Raw genomic sequence first — 23,538 nt, forward strand, 5'->3', positions numbered from 1 at the left:
TGGGGAGGTTCGATACAATACAAAACACCCATGTTATTTGCTGTAGGGTTCATCTTTTTGTTCACCATAGGAGGACTCACTGGAATAGTCCTGGCTAATTCTGGGCTAGACATTGCTCTACATGATACTTATTATGCGGTTGCACATTTCCATTATGTACTTTCTATGGGAGCCGTTTTTGCTTTATTTGCAGGATTTCACTATTGGGTGGGTAAAATCTTTGGTCGGACATACCCTGAAACTTTAGGTCAAATCCATTTTTGGATCACTTCTTTCGGGGTTAATCCGACCCTCTTTCCCATGCATTTCTTAGGGCTTTCGGGTATGCCACGTCGCATTCCAGATTATCCAGATGCTTACGCTGGATGGAATGCCCTTAGCAGTTTTGGCCCTTATATATCCGTAGTTGGGATTCGTCGTTTCTTCGTGGTCGTAGCAATCACTTCAAGCAGTGGAAACAACAAAAGATGTGCTCCAAGTCCTTGGGCTGTTGAACAGAATCCAACCACACTGGAATGGATGGTACAAAGTCCTCCAGCTTTTCATACTTTTGGAGAACTTCCAGCTATCAAGGAGACGAAAAGCTATGTGAAGTAAAAGAAGAAAAGGTCGCCGACTGCTACTAAGAACCTAACAGAACTTTTCCAAAATTGGGGTTCTAAAACCAAGGGAGGGGTTGAGAATTCAGTCTCACCTATCGTCTAAGATAAGAGGATCAAGTTATAGAGTTTGTGGTGCTCCAAAGCCCCTAAAAGTCAGCCTTGGAAACGTCACATGTTGGTGATGTTCTTACCAATTGGTATTTCCCCTCCCTTGTTGGGGCCTATGATTACCTTTTGACCTTGCCGGGGGTTGTGAGGCGCTGTCAAGCATCAGCGTCTTCGACCGCTCGAGCCAACCTTCCTCAATAATTAGGTGTTCCCACGATCATTCCGCCTTCACTTCCCGTAGTCAGGGCACTTCGCGAACAAGCACTAATCAATGCTCAACTCATCTCATTCCCTGTATTTCTCTCAAATTGAGAAAGCGGTGCATTGTTCTTGATGATTCCACAACCCTCATAAGGACGGGAAAGGGAGTTTCATGAAAAGGAAGGGTTCATTAGGGCCGGGAGAGTGTGCAGATAGAGGCCTTGCATTCGATGTTGCAACTTCTTCTTCTTGATTCCCACCCTGTATGGCACTGAAAGCTGTAGGTAGGGAGATGGCACGCCATCCATCGAATCCATGGCTAATCACGGAAACCGGAAGGGTGGGGTTATATATTAGCTGCGGATGAAGCACATTACTATATTTCATTGATCTGGGGAGACCATTCTGATAGTTGAGGGCGGGAGATGCAAGAATTGCTGCCTCTCATTTAGCTCAACTTGCAATGAATAAAGGCGCTTTGTTGCCCTAAACAAAGCGCCGGGTGTCACCCGAACAGAGATAGGACATGAGGCAAATCCAACGAAAGGTGGGCTCAACGGCCAGCTATAGATGGGTAGGGCTTAGCTTATTCCCAGACGAACCAGCCCATCCATCGAAGCTTTACGAGCAAGGGAAGGTAGGGAGGCCCCCATACATAGTTTGATCGTTCCTCACTATCCACACACTGTGCTATTAGACTCCAACGTAGAAGAATTGTTTTCCACCCTGGGACCCCCTTCTTTTTCTTTTTCAGGGGAGTTCGTTACGGTCAGCAAATCAGCCCCGCATCGTATCGATAGCGATTCAGATCACCTCCCCAAGCCTGCCTAACCTAATTGTGTGTGAGCAATCAATCGTGACAAGTCGACCGATCCATAATGAAACCACCTGTAGATAGAAGCCGTTTGTCGACCGGTGGACTCATCCTCAATGCCGTTTAGGCTCCCCAGTTCAGTCGGTTGTCCGCCGCCTTTCCCTCCCATGCCCGAGATGGCCTTATGGGTAGCAGCCTCCCACAGAGATGGCACACTGGTCAACTTCTATTCTGCTTGTTGGAAGGTTCGTCCGGATCTCTTCCCGGGTCAACCCAATCAATATCCGAGAGAGGGTAGGCTTTTGGCGGCCGCAGAGACGGCGGATGAAGCAGTGGATAAGGCAGCGGATGATACGTACTTGGAAATAACCGGATCATAGAAAAGTCTTTCATGCCTCGACTCTCCCTCGGTTCGTTCGGAAATCATGGTAGTCTTTTCATGGAGATTATTGGGAACGGGAATGGGCCTGGGGTTAACAACAACGACAAAACCGCCTTCTGTCTGTTGCCATGGAATGTATAGGTAGGGATTGTAAACTGCTTGGAAAGCCCGTTCCGCGCTCTCTATCCCCTATTTTTTGAGGTCCCCATGAACCGCTTTCTAGTATCCGTGTTCGCCTTCTTTCTTCCTTCCCTTCCACACGGAAGGATCATGGGGTTCTCCCAACATACATATCCGGGGGTGCAACTGTTTAGTAAGCAAGGATCGGAACGGGCGGATCCCAGGTCGAATTCCGTGAATGGAAAGGGGAAGCCAAAGATAGAGGATTTAGCTTATTTAGAGCAAATAAATGCGATTGAATGGCGGATTTCAATGATGAAGAGAAAAGTCTAGTTCTCTTTTCATTTGAAAGAGGAATGGATGTCTTATTGAGAGTGATTACGGAAGAACCTTTTCATAGAGGAGAGCGATAGGCCGGTTTGAAGAGCAAGCTTGAAAATGGAGAGGTCATTCATTCATAGCAGAAAAAGCGCTCACTCACTCGTATCTGAAAACGCAGGCGGGGGCTCTCTATCCAACTAGTTTAGTTGATTCTTTTTCTGAAGCAGCAGCCTTCTTTCATGGATAATCAGTAGTATTCCTCTCGCTAGCTATCCTGAGTAAGAGGGGGAGGACTTGATGTGACTACTATTATACCTCCAACCCGGAGAGACTCTACCATCATTATGAGCGGATAAACCTTTCCTTTCCCTTCTATAGAGGGGTAGTTGCCCCTTTCTCCCCGGCTAGTTCACTCACTCCCAGTGCCTACCATTTCTATATACTTTTGAAAATAGAGAGGGAGAGCTGGGAGCTCAATATTGGAAGAGCGCCCTTCTTCGGGAAATCGAGTTAGCTGGGCTGGTTCCCTGTCCCCGATATGTAACTCTAATATTTTTTTTGTTTACCGCATTCATTCATGAAAGCACCTGCCTCTCTCTGGTGGGCCTTGACCTTTAAAATAGAGGAGAGGTAGTCGCAGCAGGAGAAGCGGAGAAGCACCCCTAAACCCCTGAGGTGTTGATCACTCGATCCCGACCGGTCAATCTCCTTTCATTGCTATCTCGTGCGCGAGGGGTTGCCCATGCTCCTAATTAAGTCCATCCGGGTCTTCCATCTTTAAATTCAGGTTCCGACTCAATCGGCCGTCCTCTCCGATTGGCGAAGGTCTTAGTCGAAGAAGGCGGAGGGGACGGCCCGTGAGGGCCTCAGGGGAGGTCCCGATTGTTCATGATAGAGTGAGATTCACGTTGCCTGGTGGTTCTGATTAGTTGTACCGGCCACACCAACCCCCCACTCATGATCAATCTGTCGGTCAATCGTAACAAGGGTACGCATCCCATGCGGGCGGTCTTTGCCGTGTGGGGAAATCTCTGGGCCTGAAGGTAGGGCTGGGGCTATCATGTCTTTTGGCGTGATACATTACCTTGACGGTCCAGGGACGAGGGAGTTCACCCGGTTACCTTGGAGTAGTATCCAAGCTACGCAAGCGGAGTCTTCTATCTCTGACGTATAACCTCAGTGTGGGGACCTGAAGGAGACTTTGATAGTCAACTACAAAAGGCCGGCTTCAGTCCATATGCCAAGTTGAACGAAGAGTTAGTGCTCATACAATCACCATCAGTGCGTTTATGTTGTTTGGGGTCAATATTTTTTGGTATGAAAAGAAAAAAACGCCCTTTTATTTTATCAATCATATAACGGGAATAAGATCGAAAAACGGATAGATCACTTAGGCGAAGCAGCTAGGTGGTTCGCAATCCTTGGGGGCGTGATGGTATTGTAAAATCCCTTATCCAGCGAGCGGTAGGGAGGGGAAATGGGAATGTGCTATCATGGAGCCATCGCCATTGCTCGTGCTCTTTCCATTTGGCGAGGGGCCTACCAGTGGACGGGCACTCAACAAACTCACTCAGGTCTCTCAGCCTAGTTGATCCCCCGATAAGAACCCGTGAGTGAGAGTTCAAAGAAAGAGCAAAGGGTGGCTGCCAAGTCGGCTGCTCTCCGTATCTCAATCAGAGGTCTCTCGAGCCTGAGTTTGGGCTGTGATTCTAAAGGGGTGTACAGGGTATCAATCCCTGGCATCTGATCTTCGTCGGCGTGCCTATGTTAGAGGGGGATTCCTGTTGCTTGGTGGTTCTGATTAGCTGAACCTGTCACCCACGAAACGACATACGGACTAAAGGTGTTGGAAGACTTCGATAGTCAATCACTAGAAGCCGGCTTGAGTCCAATGCCAAGTTGAAGTGACGACAGTGGACGGTATGACAATCATCCTTTAGGTCTGTATGCCTAGGATCCCAATGGGTCGGTACGCGGCTCATGGGTTGCTCATGCTTCCCAAACGTCACGCATTTTTGAGGTCATTAGTCAACTGCTCCCTGGACAGCGAAATAGGGGTGACTTCACATTCTTTCCTGACACGCCTATCAGCATTTGAGGGAAATCCTCTCCGCGTTCAGGCTGATGCCGCACCTTGCGCGTGTGAATGGGTGTGATATATACCTCTTTGCCCAGCACGTGACTGTGTACCCCGATAATGGAAGCTGCATGTCTTCGCCCGCTCCCGGTTCATGGTGGAATCCATTGAATGCGTTGGTCAAGCACGGGATTACGGCCGAAAAGCGGAGGGTGGTCGTATATCACAAAGAAAAGGCAGGGCGAAGCAGCGAAGAAAACGAAAGGTTTTTAGCGCCCAACAAAGGTTTAGAGTTGGGGCTTTCCCCTTATTAGTAAATGGTGCTTGGTGTCGATCTCCTTGGGTGCGGAGTCACCCTTCCTTCAGAAAGAAAGTAGTAGGAGGTCCGTCCCTCCCCCTATAATAGAGCCAGCAAGAAAACGGATGCGCGTTAGCAACTCATTTAGGGAGGGCTGAAAACGAGAGGAGCGAAGCTGCTCGACTCGTTAGGAGAGGGTCTGAAAGAGCTCGAGCAAAGATTGACTAAGTTGGGAAAGCCCTTATTAGATTAGTTTACTAATAATTACCAAGTGCTTGCCCCCAGCAAGCAAGAAGCCGGATGCGCGTTAGCGCAACGTCTTCGCGCGCCTTACATCTTATCCTATATAAAGAATAAATAACGGGGCTCATCCGTTGATTCTTGGATGCGCGTTAGCGCTTTACTAAACAAGCAACGGCCCTACTATACTTACTACTAATAAAGAGAAAGGCTAAAGGCGCCTCGCCTTTGCTCTAATAAGGGTTAGTCGTTTCGTTTAGTACGAGATCGCTTCACACCTCGCCTGATAGTGGACTGGTGTGGTCTCACCGGCAGAAGTCGCCCTGGCTTTTCAAAACGGACAGGCGGCCTTTCAAATAGGAGGATGGAAAGCACCAGGTCCTGATGGTTACCCGGCGATGTTCTTTCAGACCTATTGGGACATTCTGGGAGAAGATATCTGGCATATGTTGGAACACTTTTTCCGCAGTGGTTATCTCCTTCACAAACTGAACCATACCCATATTGTGCTCATCTCTAAATCATCTGCCCCGTGCACCGTGTCAGACTACCGACCCATTAGTTTGTGTAATGTGGCATACAAAATAATCGCCAAAGTCCTCGCCAACCGTTTACGGCCTCTTTTACCATCCCTCATCTCACCTTATGAGAGCGCCTTTGTCCCCAAGCGCCAGATCTCAGACAATGTCCTCATTGCACATGAACTGCTACACACACTTAAAAAGAAAGGTGGACGGGGGGGATTAATGGGTCTCAAGCGTCACATGTCTAAAGCTTATGACCACATCGAATGGCCTTATTGAAGGTCATGGAGGCGATGGGATTTTCTTTGGACTTCTGTAACCGCATTGTTTAATAATCAAGGGGCTTTCAATGCGTGTCCACAGTATCCTTCTCTGTCTTGCTCAACGGGTCACCCATGGGTCACATCGTACCCTCTCGGGGACTGAGGCAAGGCTCGAGAGACCTTACTTGTTCATTTTATGTGCTGAAGGCTTGTCGCGAATTCTTCAACGCCAAGCTGAAGCCCAGCATCTACAAGGAATGTTGGTTGCAAGACGAAGTCCCCCCATCTCCCATCTGCTCTTTGCAGATGATTCTTTCCTCTTTTGTCGAGCATCCCTGTTGGATGCACGAACAATGAAGGATCTGTTGTTAGAATATGAGAGGGCTTCTGGTCAGAAGATAAATAACTCAAAATTAGGAATTGTGTTCAGCAGAAACATAGCATCTAGGCATTCACGCATGTTACGTCGTCTGTTGGGAGTTCGACTACTAGGTAATCAGGACCTGATAACTCAGCTGCCTCCCTCTCTTTTTTGGCAAATCCAAACAAGCTGCTTTCTCATGTCTCCTTGACCGTCTTGACAACAGGATTCAGGGGTGGAAGTCTAAGCTGCTCTCCCAAGCGGGACGCACCACACTCATTAAAGTCGTGACCAATTCCCTCTCCTCTCTACTCGATGTCCTCTTTCTCCATTCCCAAAACCATCTGCCAAAAATTGGGGCTAATCACTCCAACAACAAACGAAATCTCTGGGCGAGATCTGACTCGACTAAGGAAAGATCTACTCCGAAAGATCAGAGAAAGAGGAGCGTTTGATCTACTAATAGCGGCATAAAAACAGCCACTATACCGCCCAAAGCGCCTTACTAAGCAAGACGCATTTTTGAGACATAGTGATCCATACTCTCTTTCGGGGGCTTTGGCGAGGACCCCTACCAGTTTCTTAATAATCAAAAAGAAGTTACAGGACGTAAAAGCCTTACCCCACCCCCAACTGACGCTGAGAAGCTAATTACAATGAAAGCACTGACTGAAGAGAAATCCCGTCGAAAAAAAAAAGAAGACACTTTACTATGATTCGGATTCATTCTCTATTCCAGCCAACACTCCACAGGTGAATAGGCCCAGGTCAAAGATGAAGGCGATGCGATTATAGAGCAGCCGAGGCCTCAGTTCATATGAGTCAGATGAGTGCCCCTCAAGCTACAGCACTTGATTTGGAAACAGCACGGCGGATCGCTAAAGATATATAATGAGTTAATAGAAAAGACGGCTCAGCAGGCTGAGCTACAGAAGGAGTATGCAGGGCATGCCTGTGATATTGCCAAGTTGCTTAAATGGGCAGAGTTACAGAAAGAGTTTGAAGAAGCCGAGAGGCAGATAAGCCTTCATACTGACTAGGGGCCTGCACTGATTGAGACTCAGAAGAAAAGAAGCTTTCAGTGAAGGATCGAGAAATTAGGACTTTCAAAAGCACTGCAGCGCTCTCATTTCGGCCTTACATAAACGAATGACTGAACTTCAAATGTTGACTCGAGAGATTCTTCTGATTCTCTAGGAATGAACTTTCAATCATAAGTTGTGGAGCAGAGAAGGAAATTGCTAATGTGTCAAAGACAGTATGAAAGAGCCCCAATGCCAATGGTTTCGCAACTCGAGACAGCCCCTTTCATTGAGGTGGCCACCACACCAGCCAAGTATAAAGGATAAAGTTCGTCATTTTGATGTGTCGGCGATGGTGAGTCCAGTTGTCGGGTTGCAGGAGACATCCAAGAAATGTCTTGATAAGACAAGTTCAATAAAAGTTAGAATAATGAAAGCCCAACATGTCATTTCAAACAGCAAAATCGCCGGACAATTGTTTGTTATTGGCCAGCTAAATGGATGCTTCATTTGAGAAGACGGGAGGTAGCTTTAGCTTACTTATTCTTTCTTTCTTAGTATGCGAAGCCCCAATACTGACTCTATAGGGGAAAAGGCCTTACTTTATAGGGGCGCTCCTGCGCCCCGCAAAGAAAACGGATGCGCTACCGCGCTTTACTTACTCGGCCAGGGCGCGCTAGCCGTTGTGATCTAGTCGGGCCCTTGCTTGTTGCCTCCGTTTGTGATCTACGACCACCCTCCATTTGGTCGTGCTGCTATGATGTAACGTGCAGTCGTCCCGAGGCAGCAGGATGTATGGTATAGGGCCCCCTATTTCCTCTCCCTTAAAGTCTCAATGGGCAGTGGCTTATTCGGTGCTATATCACAATTCATTCATTCTCGGGCATAGCTGTTCACGAAACGTGGCATGGGACATCTGTCGGCGGCGGGAGTCAACCATCCGAGCGAGAGGTCAGACCAATCCCATTCATCCTGGTCCGATCCGAACGGATCTTGTTGAATGAATTGATCCATTGTTGTATGTCCCACTTCTTAGTGCATTTTTTCCTACTCGGACCCGCCGTACTTCCTTTGTTTGACTACTCCTGAGATATGGTGGAAACATTTTGTTATGGTGGAGAGTGGGGAGTGAAAACACCAATGCAGCAGAGAACGACCGCATGAATCGGAATCAACTTAACTTATTAAGACAGACGACCGAGAAAGAAAGGCTCCGCGTTCTCCAAGTGGTTGATCTTAGCGTGCTAGCCGCTGCTTCATTTCGTATAGTGATAACGCTTTCTCTTTCTTAGCGCGGAGCCCCGCGGAGAACTCTGGTTGCGCGGCTTTCTCTTATAGGTCTATTTTCTCTGACTTGACTCAGCTTGACCTACTTGACTCAGCGGTTAGAGTATCGCTTTCATACGGCGAGAGTCATTGGTTCAAATCCAATAGTAGGTAAAACCGGCCGAAACCCCTGCTTTTGCCAGCATGACAGCAAGCACGGACTGGCAGCAAGGTGCTGGTTGCCTGAATGACCAAAGCATCGGTTGCTTCCACTTGTGGCCTTCTTCGACCGACAGACAAGGAACCCCCCCTCTTCTTCTCTTCATGTATGTGGGCTGCCTGCCCCGTCCCGAATAGACGAACAGGAACAAGCTGAAGAAAGGCGCGAGAGAGAGAGTTGATACTCAACTCACCTCCCCTCTTCCACAATTAGGTGAAGACCTGGAGGGCCGGAAAGCCCAACGAGAAACCTTTCACCGCGCCACACGATTCTTTCGCGAAGCGCTCTCTCAGACGTTTCCACTCCTGCCCCCGCAAGCAAAGAGGTTTCAAGATACCAGGCGACCAAGTGAACAGCCCCGAGCAAATCTTCTAGAGAGCGTACCCTTTGTTTCTACTCTTTTTCTCTTCTAAGAACAACTATAAATCATAAATTAATTAATTAAATGAAAATAGTTTTTTATTTTCTATGGACCCCTTGGACCTCCGACCAATGAGGTGATGACACATGCATGCGTGCATATGAACTTCTAAAGATTGTGCTGCATACTTTTTAAATACATTCTATGAGTTTATGGGGGATTCAATTGTTGGAAATTGAGTGTTTGGTGGCCATTCCTAAGGATGGTCGATGTGCATGCGTGCACATGAACTTCTAAAGAGTGGGAGTTGAGTGCCTGGGTGGCACTATGTAACTCAATCCATTATAGGGCTATTGGTGGATGAGTTATAAAAAAGAATAGACTCTGAGATAGAGGAGACTTATAGGAGATTTTGTCGAGATAAGGCAAGTATCTTCGAGTAGTCGCAGAAGTCAGGTCTCAGACTCGCAGAAGACAAGTGAAAAGTATCTCGAGGTTTCGCCGCTTTGAAACATTTATTTCGCGAGAGTTTTCGCCGCTTTGAAACATTTTCACAATCTCGCAAAAATTCCGCGTGGTTTTTCTCTAAAAACTCGGAAGGTTCCGCCAGAAAGAGTTTGGGATTGAATCGTTTGGTCTTTTCCAGTCCCTGATTGGTTTGAGAACCTGATTGAAGAAGACCATAATTTTGGAATACACGTAGATCCGCAGATCCAGTGTTTGAAGTTATTCGTTTGTCTTTCGATTTAGGGATTCCAAAGTTCAGACAGAGACGTTGTTGAGTATGTGGCTTGACTGACTCCAAGGTGACTCAAGTCTCGATTGAGCAGTCATTTTTCATAGTCACGGGTCCTGCTTTAGCACCCTTTCACATTTGCAACTGTAGAGGTCTTGACAGAGCCTTCCAATTTTCCAGTGAAACCGGGGTGGGTGAACCCTCGTGAGAGAAAGCAAAAAGATGCATCCATTTCTAGGCAAATTCAGTTTCTTGTGGATGCTCTCTATGAGGTAGTTAGACACGCCCCTTGGGGGATCTGTTGGGTCTTTATAAGGACTCAATCAAAGGGCACAAACAAATGAAGAGAGAGCCTGCTGTTTTTCTGAGGTTGGGTTTTGAGAGTAGGATACACACGTCGAAGAAATCCGTTGTCTAGAGAGAGTGGAGTGATCTCACATAGTTTTCTATTTATAAATTGATTTATATAGTTAGTTAGATATTTCTAGTTTTTCGAATCAAATCAAATAAATAAAAATGTCTTTCTCATTTGCTGCCACTCAAAACAGCTGGTCTCAGCTCTGCGCATTCCTTGCAATTCTGTCTTTCTTTCAGCTAAAGATTGTTATCATCTGGTATGAGAGCCCAGGTTGTGCAGATATGGTAGTGAGACAATCGTATGCATAAATGGTTGCTGATATGATTACTGCATTAACGCATACGATTGTCAAGCATCGCAAGATTGAACCTCTAAATGTAGATGTTTGGAAGATGAGAATGCAACAGAATTGCGCTTGTAAGAACAGCAGAAGAAGTCTCTTTTTTTTTTTTTCATTCTTGATAAAAGAGAAGCCCGCAGATCTGGCGCTAATGGCTTCTTCAATCAAGTGATGTTGTTGTAGCCGAACAACAAAAGAAAGCATATGAGCTGCATCTATAGTTGTTGACAGTAAAAAAGAAAAAAGTTCTGCGAAGGGTGGTCAAGGATAAGGTGCGTCTTTCAGTGGGAGACATTGAGTCTGCATGAGAAAGATGGGAGACTATAAGAGAATGTATGAGTCAGTGACAATGGTGAACATTTTCTTCGGCGACGGTTCTTTCCAAGCAAGATGCAAGAAGGGACGAGCGTGTCTCAGCACTTAGACAAGATGGATAAGATGATCAAAGAATTGGTAGCAGTGAGAGTCAAAATGACTGATCGTGATCAGTGACCGGGAAGTCTGCTGAAGTCGTTTGAGTCTTTGACAACCACTCTCTCAGGCGCCTAAAAAGGCGCCCTCCTTTAACTATGATTGATCTGACCATTTTCTTTAGGCAGAAGCTGAAAAGAGATTTGAACAGCAGTCTGAAAAAACTAATGCTGCGCAAAAGAATCTGTTTAAAAAGAAGAATAAGCACAAGGCTGGTGCCGTGCAGAAGGACCTGAAAAACATAGAGTGTTGGTCCTGCAAGAAGAAAGGTCACTTGAGTTTTGAGTGCCCATAAAAGAAGGGCAAAGGGAAAACCCATGATGATCAGGAAAAGGTAGTGTTGGTCACTACTATGGCCCTCTTTGCCAACATTTCAGATAGTTGGTGGATCGGGTCCTCGCATCATATTTTATTCCGAAAGGAAGAAATTGGTGCAGATATGAATGAAGAACTAGGTTCTTCATATATGGGCAATGGCACTTCGACTGATTTCAGAGGCCGAGGGAATGTGTAATTGCTGTTGGAAAACGGAAAGTCAGAAGAGGTATCAAATGTAGATTTTTTTTTACCATAAAAGAACCGACTCTCGATGAGAAGAGTACGCGCGCTAGCGCGCTACAACTAGCATAGCAGCCTGCGGTTGTAGAGCAGCTAGCGCGCTACTAGCGCGGCTCGCTTCGCTTTTCTTGCTCCGCCCCAGCTCGCTAGCGCACTCCGGCTTGACTTGACGTTGCCCCGTTTGCTGGGCTTTGATGCCGTAGCTTGCAGCTTGCTGGTGTTCTCCTTTACTAAGTGTACCAAGTCTTATGTACTCTAGCAGTAGTGGGCGAAGCAAGGGATGGAGCTAGTTCAAAAGGGAAGTCAGCTCCTTTAAAACCTTTAGTCAAAAAGCTGTAGTCAGAAAGGGAAGTCAGGAAGAGATGTCTTGATAACAGGAAGTCGTGTAAGGCGGTGGTGTTCTCCTTTGTTCCTCTGTCTTAGACATTTCCTCAGTGAACCTATTTATTCATCGAACCTCAGACAACCGGTCTCCGCGCAGCCAGAGTTGAATGGACAACTCGAGGCTTTTAATAAAGAAAGCGGGAGTACCGATCGTGCATTCCACTTAAATTCAAAATGCAAAGGTGCGAAGCCCACCAGAAGGAGGAAGGTTATATATAACCGGTCAGCTATGTAATCCATGAACGTAGATCGTCACAGTAATACAAGAGTCAGTAAGAGAGAGAAGATGGGGAGCACCCCTTTTTTACGGTTCCTATTTTTTAGCAGTACGCCGGGAGAGATAAGGGATAGCTCCATTGGCCGGTGTATGAACAGAAAAACGAAAAGAAATGAAAGAAAGGCGCCGGTCGAAACGAACACTTTATAAACAGGAATATACCCAAACTGGAGAAGTTTGCCATGGTCTGGGGAATCGGTTGCAATCTTTGGTACTGACCCCGGATCATCAATTGACTATTCAGTAGAGGAAGATCCCCTTCCGAGCCTTAGCAGCCTATCGAGGAAATTACCCGACATCCGGTTCTTATTCTTGTGCACCGGCCTTTGGAAGGCAATTCACCCTACTATAGAAAGGGAGAGCTTCCCAGCGATACAAGAGCATTTTCCAAGCATAAAATCACGAAGTTTTGGGATCCGGGATCCCCCAGAAAGTGGGTGAAACTCGTCATTCTCCGCTTGCAAGTCAAGCTTGTCAAGAGAATATTTCAGGATGTGCTGTGGGTACCTGTTCTGATGATCCTAAAACTCATCTGGCAGAGCCAACAAGTGAATTAGAGGTCGAGCTGACATACGCGGGAATTGGAAGCCTTTTGGGCTGGAGGGCTGGGTCAGAAGCACCGAGAGTTATCTCAGATTGTTGGCCTAAGGATAAAATCAGAAGATCTTGAGTTTCAATTCTGATATCGAATTTGTGGTCCAACGTTGTTAAATGCATGAATTAATGGTGCTATATCCACCTGGAGTATACCATACGATTTTTACCGGGCAATGAAAGGAAAGGAGATTTTTTTGTTCAGATAGAGATGACAGCTCCGCCTATGAAAGATTGTCAATACCGGGACATTCATCCAACGATTAAACTATAGCCCTCTCGAGGGAATATTGTTGGGTGAAAAACCAGATGTTTTACCTGCCCCGCAAAAGGTAGAGATTGGTAACTTTTTCCTATAAAAGCAGAATCATAAGCTGACCACACGAGTCGATATTCTGAAGCTGGCAAGCAGGATCCAATCTCAGAAATGGGTGCCTTTCCGCTTGACGGGGAGAACTAGAAATAAAGGAAGTAGTTTTGGCTGTTGTTATTCTAGGTTGGGCTTTAGAAATGTAATAAAAGACAGGGCTTTCTTGCTTCAGCATGTGAGGGAAATGCCCCGGGTTTCAATTCGATTTCCGGCTGTTGATGCAAAAAAGACAAAACGGGATTGGATTTCCACTCATAAGGAAGGAAGGTTAGATACCTTTGACAGGGTTGTATTTTTGGTTGAAATGGGATGGTGTTCAAACTCCCGAGATGCAGTCTAGACAGCGGGCCCCCCCCTTTCTGACTGGGCTGACTCGGGGAAGGGTCAATCTCGTCCTCCGCATGCTTCACAGCCACTCATTCGTCCTGACGAAAGGTATACGAATCTCTCTCTCAGCGATTCCTTTCTCCGCTAATCACCCCTTCCCAACCAGCCCGCCCGATCGATCTTGTAAGATCGGCGAATTCATAGGGCTTAATCTGGTCATCAGTTGTCGGAACGAATCGTTTGCTTTATCGAACAAAGCTTTATTAGGGGGTCTTGGTTGGCCCCCTATTTTCAACCATTACAGCTGGCGTCGACCAGCTTTGCGATACGGACGGACACGAAGAAGAACGCAGGCAGCGGAAATGCAAAAGAGAAGAGCAAAGATTCCCGACCCAGAGCATGTTATTGACTCAACCACAAATCTGTTGAATGAAGGTAGCTTGCTTACTCTCAGCCACTAGTTAGAAGGAAATCCCTTGACTTCGCTTATGCTCAGTCAAGTGAGGCGGGCTAAGATTCCATTCGAAGTAAGGTAACAGGATTCGATGTTGCACCATCTTCAACTCTTCTCGGGATCCGGAGTTTTTCGAGAAAAGGTCCCATCCTTCAATATCATGATTGGGTCGACCAGGCCAGATCATGAGTGAAATATCATGATCGGGTCGACCAGGTCAGGCCCGATCATGAGTGAATAGAAAATCGAAAACGTACATAGCTGTTCCAGCGGAAATACTTGGAATAATTCTACCACTTCTACTAGGAGTAGCCTTTTTAGTGCTAGCTGAACGTAAAGTAATGGCTTTTGTGCAACGTCGAAAGGGTCCTGATGTAGTGGGATCGTTCGGATTGTTACAACCTCTAGCAGATGGTTCGAAATTGATTCTAAAAGAACCTATTTCACCAAGTAGTGCTAATTTCTCCCTTTTTAGAATGGCTCCAGTGGCTACATTTATGTTAAGTCTGGTCGCTCGGGCCGTTGTACCTTTTGATTATGGTATGGTATTGTCAGATCCGAACATAGGGCTACTTTATTTGTTTGCCATATCTTCGCTAGGTGTTTATGGAATTATTACAGCAGGTCGGTCTAGTAATTAGGGGGGGCGGCCGTTCGGTCGCCTATGATAGACGGACCAATGGGTCAAAAATGGGTTTGTGCCGCAGGTGTTGAACGATCTACTCTACACAGGTGTGGGCTTACAGGGCTAGGGCTCATAAACCCTTTCTTTCATTCATCAATAGGGCCCTGGTCGGTCACTTTTCCGGGCCGGGATCGAGAAGTGGAAGTCATAAAAAAGAGATGTTTCTCTTCGCACCTCAGATCAAGAGGAAGGGTAGCTTGTCAAGCTGGCCTATATTAAAAAAAAAAAAATAAAAAAAAGATATAAAAAAAAAGATTCGCTGTCTTTTAACCGGCTGTTCTTCTTTGTCAACGCTACGTTGGACCTATAGCCTACTTTACTTATTAAAGAGGGTTATTTAAAAAAGAAAAGGCGCTACTGACCCCGTATTCTCAATTAGAAGTAAGCTGCTGAGTTAGCCTAGCCTACCCTACTATGGTATAGTATAGTATAGTATAGTAGGCGAGCGAGTTAGCGAAGACGCTTAGGCTAATAGAGAAGAGAGCGTCGGTGCGTAGCCTTCATTCTACTACGCTACGCAAAGGTTACGAAGTCACTTAGCTCGACGTTAGGAGAGTCAAGGGGGAAGGCCATACCTACATAGAAGAACCGCTGTTCGCTGACTTTCTAAGGTCTAACCTTTCGCTCCCCTACTGAAAAGGGGCAAAGCCGCTTCGCACCACTGATAGACTACTACAGATTCCATTCAAAAGGCGCTACTTAGTTTCGCAAGCCTTTGTCATTGTCAGTCAACTAAGTAGGGCCTGAGGCCCCCTGCGAATCCGTAAATCTGAGGAGCATGCCGAAAAAAAAGGATGGTCCCCCCGGAACGGAAAAAAAAAAGAAGTACCCCCCATCATGGTGAACCTCTCCTTGTGATCGGGATGAGGTAGATGCCCCCCAGCCGGGGGGCGGATCGAATCGGAGTTTCCTTAGGTAGCCACCGACCTACAGTTATCCTTAAACTTCCGTGCTTGGTGGAGAAGAAGCGAACAAAGGTACGCTCGCTTGCTGTCTTGTTCTCTGCCGCGAACTGGGATCGCTCGCCAGCTAGGTCAGATTGGAGCAACATTGTATGAGAACATATTACCCATCTTCGGGGACAAGGGGCGGAACGACCTCTCGATCTACTTACTGCAGCCCAGGCTTATTGAACGTCGTCTAGGCCTTCCCTCTTGCTCCGATCTCCCCTACGCCTAGGACGTTGTCTGGGCCAAGAGCCATAGTTAGTTGCTGTTTCCATTTGGTTGTTTTTTCTCGTTGTTGATACCGGCAAGACCCAGCCAGATGATGTCTGCTGGTTGGTAGTGAGAGGACTCTTAGTACCCGCATACCCAAAAGGGGGCGCTGGTTAAAAAACAATCATTTGATTTTCTTTCTTGCTCTCCCTTAGCAGCGGGAAAGGAGTCTATCTATCTGCCTAGCTTTGGTAGATTTCCCCCAACGCAATCCACAAACTGAAATTCCACGAATCCCTTGGTGGATAAGTCCGACGACTCAGCAGCAGTGCGGAATTGACTTTCTCGTCCGGTGGATCTGATCTATAGTTAGGGGGCAATACATACCAAAAGGTTCGAAGAAGGAAGGCGCAACAGAGTATATAACCAACCCACCCTTCTGTATAACCTATTCACATTAGTGAAGCGGCTGGATGCATAAGGGAAATGCACGTTTGTGAGACCGGATGCATTGGGGAGTTAACCTACGAGCACGGAAGAGCGTGGGTACCGCTGACTGTGGTAAGATTCTTAGCCCTGTTGATGACTCCATCTAAAATACAATAGGGACAGCCGTTTCCGGCTGCTCGTTTCGTATCTTGAAGTGCCGTAGGCCTGTCGGCGGTCGGGTCAATAATAGCTATGCTATTGACCGACCTCCGCCCGATCCCGAATGCGGGCGGGAGTTAGAGTGAAAGTAAGTGACTGGTCTACGCATGGGTTCGAATCCCAACTGAGATGTAGAATGTGGCTAGTCATCAAATTGCGTAGCCACATTCGATGACTTTCAGCTTTCTTCAGGAATGGACCATTGGATCGATAAAGCGGGTAGGGTCAGTGGCGAACCCGAACCCCGGGGGAGAGCAATCTCCCGCGGAGAAGGCCAAGTGCCTGGTGAGGTCAGACTAAATAGTCTACCTGCTAAAGATAAAATCCGACTGAATGAAGAAAGCTTCACTAATTCCTAGCCGGGCGCCATAGACTTTAATAAGATGTCCCAATCCCCACAGGCAGCGGTGGCATCACGGCCCCAAGCCAACCCTATTAGAGGTCGATCTCTTAGAGGGCCGAGCGGCGAAGTTCGGCCAATCCATCCTATCCTGGATTCCGAATTGTTGCCCAAAAGGCTTAGCAGGTCAAGCGCGACAACGGCATCAGTCGCGATGTGTTTTTTAGCCTTGCCAACAATCCATACCCCTTTGGTATCGCTAGCCTAGCGCTTAGATCGATACCCTCTTTATTTAAATTGGAAGAAAAGGGTGTTCTAATGACTACTTCTGTAACACAAGTGCCACCACAATGGCATCGAAAGAGTGACCGGAACCTGTCCCTGACCAGCTCGTGAGTAGCATCCCGCTGCTGGTCGGCACAGCGTAGCGTCAAAAGCGGATTGCCCCGCTGACCTTTTCTAGGCCTCCTTCCTGCGGAACTGGATTGTCGATATCGACTACTAACTGAAGAAGACAAAAGATCTTTTTTCTGCAACACTGCCTCTGTTTGAGACGCCCTATCCATTGTGTTTCCTGCTGATCTTATTCAGACCCCAAGTGATTCCCTATTCTATTTTATTTTTGATTTTTCAATATATGAAAATAAAATAGACAAATAGAATAGCTAAAACCGAAATGGTTGGTGCTAGACCAAAATTCACATTCACTGGGAGCAATTGCATCACCGGAAAGAGGAATTCGAGAAAGAAAGGGCATACGTCCCAAGGTAGGGTCTTTTATCATACAGGTTGGAAAAGAACAGAATGAATCTTTCGAATCCTAGTATGCAATTGAAGTGAAAATGAAAGTATCTGATGTCCGAGCTTGCACCCTTACTCTCAGTCTCAAACAAAAGAAGGATAATTGGATTAGGAAGGAACTGAGTCTCCGGTTCTATTACCATTGCCTCTATCCCCTATGTCCGAACGAGGGGCTGGCTCTCTTTCCTAGCGAAGGAAGCATAACTCCCACTCATCCTCATCTTTCCTCTCCGCTCTTCCCTAAGTAGGACTTTTTTTTGCCTTAGCCAACTTCCATTCAATGAAGGCAAGGGAGTGTTTTAAGAGTTGCTTGCCTGTCAGTCCTAAACTAAATGTATTCGCATATCGCGCAATTCTAGTAAAGAAATCCTCTGCAAGCACCCTCGATGTATTTCCTAGGTCGTCTAGCGGGCCATTAGCTTGACAGTTTAGCAGACCCCCTTTGTGTTATCTGCTTTCGATTCTTTCCATTCCGCCGGCTAGTGGTGGATGCCGGTCTATCGCCATTGGTCTATCGGTTAGTGGGAGAAGTCGTAGCAGTGGCCATTTCCCTTAGTCCGTCAAGCCAGTCCTACATCCGCAAACAGTTCATTACGTAAGCATAACGTCTAGTGGTCGATTCGTTCTAAGTCTTCGATTTGGCCCGAAGTGATGAATCCATCCTCCTTTACGGTACCGTAGGCTTTCCCACCTCTATCTTATTAAACATTAAACTAGCTATCGTTCTACCATTGTTCGTTAGTATGGTAATCCTTTGACTAACTCTAACTCCAGCTCTTAATCTCCTTCGTTCGTGGTGGCTGGCTTTTTTTGGCTTTATTGTGGATTTGGGGTTTCTAGGTATTACAAAAGGAATTAGGCCCGGAATTACTTACTTGGAGTAGGCGATGACTGACAGGCCGATTTCCTCACTGAAACCCTGACTCTCATTCTCAATCAAGGTGAGAGGCGAAAAAGAATTACTTGCTTCGGGAAAGGAGGGAAAAAGGAGCAAGTCAAGGAAAAAGCATTGCACCCTACTAAGACGACGATCGAGACCGAAATGGTGAAAGAACTCAAGCCCCATCCCCTCGATCTATTTACCGACTGAAGGCAATGGCCCTGACCCTTAATAAGCGATAGGTGAATGGTTCTACAACTGCAAGCACATGAACTCGCTCTCATAGACAGACTACGGGCGTCAGGGACGAAGACTCCAAAGCACAGACCGAAGCAGACGTAAGAGAAAAATCAGTACTTGATGCGGGAGAGAAGGTAGATTCACTAGAGGAAAGGGCAATGGCCCCTCCTGATACGATTCTAGGCTAATGCTGATAGACCCAGAAAGCATTCAATCGCTACAAAAGCATATCATCCAACCTAAGAAGAAGGAAAAAGCCTCGCGGATGGTTCTCCAAGTCAGTGAGAGTAGAGAGTGAGGCTTTCTCAGGGGGAATTTGGGTCTTATGGCAGGAGGAGGAGGTAGAGGTTGAGGCTCTTGTCCCTCATCACCAGTTCTTACACACTTTCATGACCTTTCAAAATGTAAGTTCATTCCATTTCACTGCTGTTTATGCTAGTCCCCAGGAGAGCAGAAGAAAGAGTCTTTGGCAGGATTTGGCTAAAGTCTCAGCTCACATTGGGCAGCCTTGGTGTTTAGCTGGAGACTGGAACTCCTATACTGAGCCTGAGGAAAAGAAAGGGGGGGCTAAGCCTGATTTGAGAAGGTGCCAGGAATTCCAGAGCTGGATCAACAGATTTAGGTGCGGACGTTGACAACAATTCTCTGTTTATTCAGCGAGTGACTCCGCCTCGAATGAGTCCGCGGACGGGGGATTTTGAGAACCAGGATATGCGAGCTAGTCAGAAATGGGACTTGTTGGCTTGATAGAAAGGAAGCCCATTGGTGATTGTTAGAAAATTCCCTACGAGATGATTGCTTAGCCTTCCCCGCCCACCTACCCTTCCTGGGTCATTTCTGTCATTTTCTTCTCTTCCATGGGCGTAGTTTCATTTTCCCGGAATATCTTCTCTACCTATAGATCCCTACCCTTTGGATTGAATCGAATTCATTCGCTCGCGCCTCTCGCGTACGTAGCCTTTTGGCAAAGCTCTTTTCTCTTTCCCCTTATCCTGTTCAAAGGCACAGATTCACAGAGCCTCTATCAGATGACGATTGAATGGCTTCCACCACGACACGAAGAACTACTCCTTATTTACGAATAAAAAGTACTCTTTTTGTTGAACCAACGAGTGAAGTTCTGCCGCTAAGACGTTGAGTGATTATGAAAGCTTTCCCCTGACTGAACCCAACGACTCTCGAGTCTTTCAATAGAAAGAGTCAAGGGGCAAACAAAAAAACAATGCCCCTCTAGTTAAGTGATTTCGGTCCAGCTAACCGAACTTCTGCCTAATTCCCAGCTAAAAGCTTACGCTATTATCGGTACAGAGAGAATGGACTTGATCCCTGATTAGGCCTTAGAGCAGTCCGGCGTGGACGAGAGCAATCTTCGAACCCTGCGGTTTTCCTCTATTCAACGAGCGTACGTTCGATTCAAAGCACTGACTTTTGACTGACACTATTTAGGAAAGCCAAGCAAGGACTAGATGGATATAATCTCGTCTTTCAACATGCCCCTAAAAGACGCTTTGCTCCTCTGGTTAGGGCTATCGGATTCCTCCGGTCAGTCTTTATCAAACTGACCTCCCGTACTCGCATGAGGGCCACCGCACAGCATTTCAAATAGAGCGCTGTGGATAACCACCCAGCTTTCCGTGACATCATCCTTATCCACTTAGTCACAAGGTATATCCCCATGTAGTACTCCTTGGTGAGGCAACCAGAGATGCGTAATAGTTGGACCTTCAAAGGCCAACTATGCACTGCGCGCTTTCTAAGGCGCGCCGCCACGAGCGCAGCCCAAGCCTTTCAACAATATCAAATCAGACTTTATGGAAAGTCTCGTTGTGAAGAAAGGTTTGTTATGGTGTTCTACATCATCCTACATTGGGGAATGAAGAGAAGCCCCACTAGGGCTCCAACTCGCCTCACCTGATTTTTTCCGAGTGTATTACCACTCAGAGAGGGGGGCGCTCAAAGTCAGATCAAGGAGGAAGATCGCTGTTCTGCCGGTAGGAGTGCGGCTCCTATAGTTCCCTGCTAGATCGTAGACTGATCGGGGTCCCCAGTTCCCCTTTGACGCGGCGTCGATGTCGACACAGATAGGGCATGAAGGTACGAGCCCTTCGAAGGTTGAGTCAAGTTTTGCCCCGCCTATCATGGGCACCCCACGACCGCACGGATGCTGTAACTCAATCTTTTCGTCTTTGGAGACCTTTCTTTATTTTAATAAAGCCCTTCCTTTTCTTAAGCGCGCAGGTTGATAAAGGGTGTTCTGCGCTTTGGTGACCGCTCTTCACGGGTTTGATTTCATTTCTTTCATCATCCCGTCAAAGTCTTGTCGCGAGCCAAGCAGAGTTTAGAACATTTACGGGTCACCGCGAGGATAATTGCATCCAGGGCCCGATCTACTACTGACTTTACCTTCCCCTAACATTGATTTGACTCCCATCCCCATGTTGGCTCCAACATAACAAGACATATAGTCTCAGGCAAAGGAACACTAATCTACTTCACTTCCTTTTTGTGCTTTCGCACCCCTCCCTATAATGTTGGACTATACTTGTAGTCGTTAGAACAACAACTGTGTACCAGCCCCTTTCTCTTATACGTGCGGAGGAGGTGGACATCTTTTTGACTTATTGTTGGCAGGCGGAAAGTTCGAACTAACTACCCACACATCCACCGCCCACCTTTCTTAACACTGAACATAAGCTTCTGTACCTGACCTTCTGGCTTGAACAAGAAGGCGACCTACTAAATGAATTCAATGCGAACCATTATGTTGTTGCTTTCTACTTCACTGAGCGAATAACAACACTATACGTTAGCGATTATGAAACCTACTTGACAGGGGATCTGATTTCGTTACTCGTTGCCCACCCACCTTAGAGAAGTGTAACTCACTCCTACCGGTAACGACTACAAAACAGATTCACATTTCCCACCTGCACACCTTGACTGCCCTGTTATACCTGAGGCGCCTTTATGTTACTCGGAAACAAGCCTGAGAACGACTCTTATCCCGCCGTTAGCCATTATGTTTACCTGGTCAAATGCCGTCGTTTATGATAGGTCGGTCCCCTTTGACTCTGTCCGCCAACCCTCTTCCATCCTCTTTGATTTCATCCCTCTCGCTCTCCTAAAGAGGATCCGCTTGGGTATGCCCGACGTCACATCCCTTCTAGCCGTTATTCGTGATTGATATGGTGCCTGTCAATCTCTTTCTTTCCAAGGGGACTCTTTCTTGTGCTATTCTGAGGATTCAAGCATCAACGATTACCCCTTTGATCAATTAGGGAGGCCCTCCTTAAACAAAGAGTTCTCATTTGCCCTTTTTCACTTGTATAAAGAATCCTTTTTTATCTACGATCAGCGGTAAACGGTTCAAGTCAAAGTGTCTGCGAGAATCCTGTAGTAAGACCAAACTGATCTAGGACCAGCCTCATGCTGCATGAATCAACCTGATCATAAGATTCAAATACTTGCGGATCTACTCCGTGACCGATGGCTCGTGCACCATACCGACTGAAAAGCAAGCAAATCGAAAATCTTTCTCTTATTCCTTCAAGGCAGAAGCAGTGATAGTGATGGCTTTCAAGGAAGCAGCCTTGTAAAAGCTTGGCACATACTTTATGTTGAAGGACCGAAGGCGATCATAGAGTTAATCAAACTCTTGTATTGCTTAAGCGCTTGTCATTCTTCGTCATGTACTTATCCCTAATCCGATTGTTGATCAATTCCACATTACCAAAACGGATTAGATGCTTGACACCCATGCTAGCCATGGATTCGATCCAGCCATAGGTATAGGTGTGTGTCCCTTTCCCCTACGGCTACCTTGTTGCGAACAAAAGACCACTCAATAAGTGAAGGGACCCTCCTCACCGCTCCCCTTCAACGAGTCAAGAAAAAAAGAATCTTTCTAGGTATAAGGAAGGAAGAAAGCGAGAAACCACTACTTCGATTGAGAAAGACCAACTCTAAACTCTACTAGTCAAGCTCAAGCCGAGGTTTTTTCTAAACAACTCATCCGATTCTACAATCAGAAAATCGTTTTTATCGAATCTGGGCTTAGCCTCAAGTCCTGTTTTAGTTTGATTGATTGAAGTTCCTTTCCGGGTCTAGTTCCATTTCCCTATCTTGTTTTCCTCTTTCTTCCTTCCAATCCAATCCTTTTCTTTCTATGCTTGGTCTCCTGTCTCTAATTTCGCTTCTTGGTAAATAGAATAATAGAAGTAAGCCAGGCTAGAAGAGAAAAGGTCAGAGTGATCTTAGTGAACTGTAAGCCGTAGTTGAAGGAGGCTTTCTAAGTCCTAGTAGGGCATGGGGTCGAAAGCAAGGCAGTAGCCAGTCTGCCCAATCAAAAAAGTGCGTTTGCGAGTCTTAGTGCGAGACAGTAGGCATTCCTGTCAGTGAGGGATAGGAGGTAGTATTATTAAAGAGCTCTGTGATATCCCTATGCCTTTCTTTAGAGGGAAAACTTTGATTCCACTATTAGCCCAAATGAAGCATCCGAGCCAAAGGAGTCAACGCAAGGGTAGCTGTCTAGTACCAGTAGCTCTCGAAGGGGATAGAAGGTTTAGTCGAAATAAGTGCTATCCTATTTTCGAACTAATGGCACATCAGGATTTGATAGCCACGCACAGAAGATGATGGCGAAGGGAAGGGAGGGAAGTCGAATAGCGAATAGACTGACCTACGAGCAAAAGTCTTGGATAAGACAGAGTGAGCGCAGGGAAGGATATTGCTTTGATCA

At 46.6% G+C, this 23,538-nt stretch overlaps 2 protein-coding genes across 2 annotated transcripts; one reads left to right on the plus strand and one right to left on the minus strand.

Moving 5' to 3' along the window:
• Nucleotides 1–11,846: 11,846 nt before the first annotated feature.
• LOC149010172 (NADH dehydrogenase family protein) lies at nucleotides 11,847–15,560 on the plus strand. Its single transcript, XM_089160569.1, has one exon. It carries the CDS (start codon nucleotides 14,391–14,393, stop codon nucleotides 14,688–14,690), a length of 300 nt encoding a protein of 99 aa, XP_089016695.1. The 5' UTR covers nucleotides 11,847–14,390; the 3' UTR covers nucleotides 14,691–15,560.
• On the minus strand, nucleotides 15,382–16,343 carry LOC149010173 (uncharacterized; the record flags this gene model as incomplete). Its single annotated transcript, XM_089160570.1, is given in 4 exon segments — nucleotides 15,382–15,857; nucleotides 15,859–15,903; nucleotides 15,984–16,060; nucleotides 16,172–16,343. Coding segments are annotated over 4 exon segments (582 nt in total), but the record flags the coding sequence as incomplete, so codon positions are not given.
• Between the last annotated feature and the right edge of the window lie 7,195 nt (nucleotides 16,344–23,538).

The sequence above is a fragment of the Hakea prostrata genome, chromosome 7 (assembly GCF_041222555.1).
Source record: "Hakea prostrata isolate BN-2017 chromosome 7, UWA_Hpros_2, whole genome shotgun sequence".
NCBI classification, from domain to species: domain Eukaryota; kingdom Viridiplantae; phylum Streptophyta; class Magnoliopsida; order Proteales; family Proteaceae; genus Hakea; species Hakea prostrata.

Excerpts from the sequence above, each read along its gene's own strand:
- LOC149010172 (XM_089160569.1), top strand. The coding sequence starts at position 14,391 with ATGGCTTTTGTGCAACGTCGAAAGGGTCCTGATGTAGTGGGATCGTTC.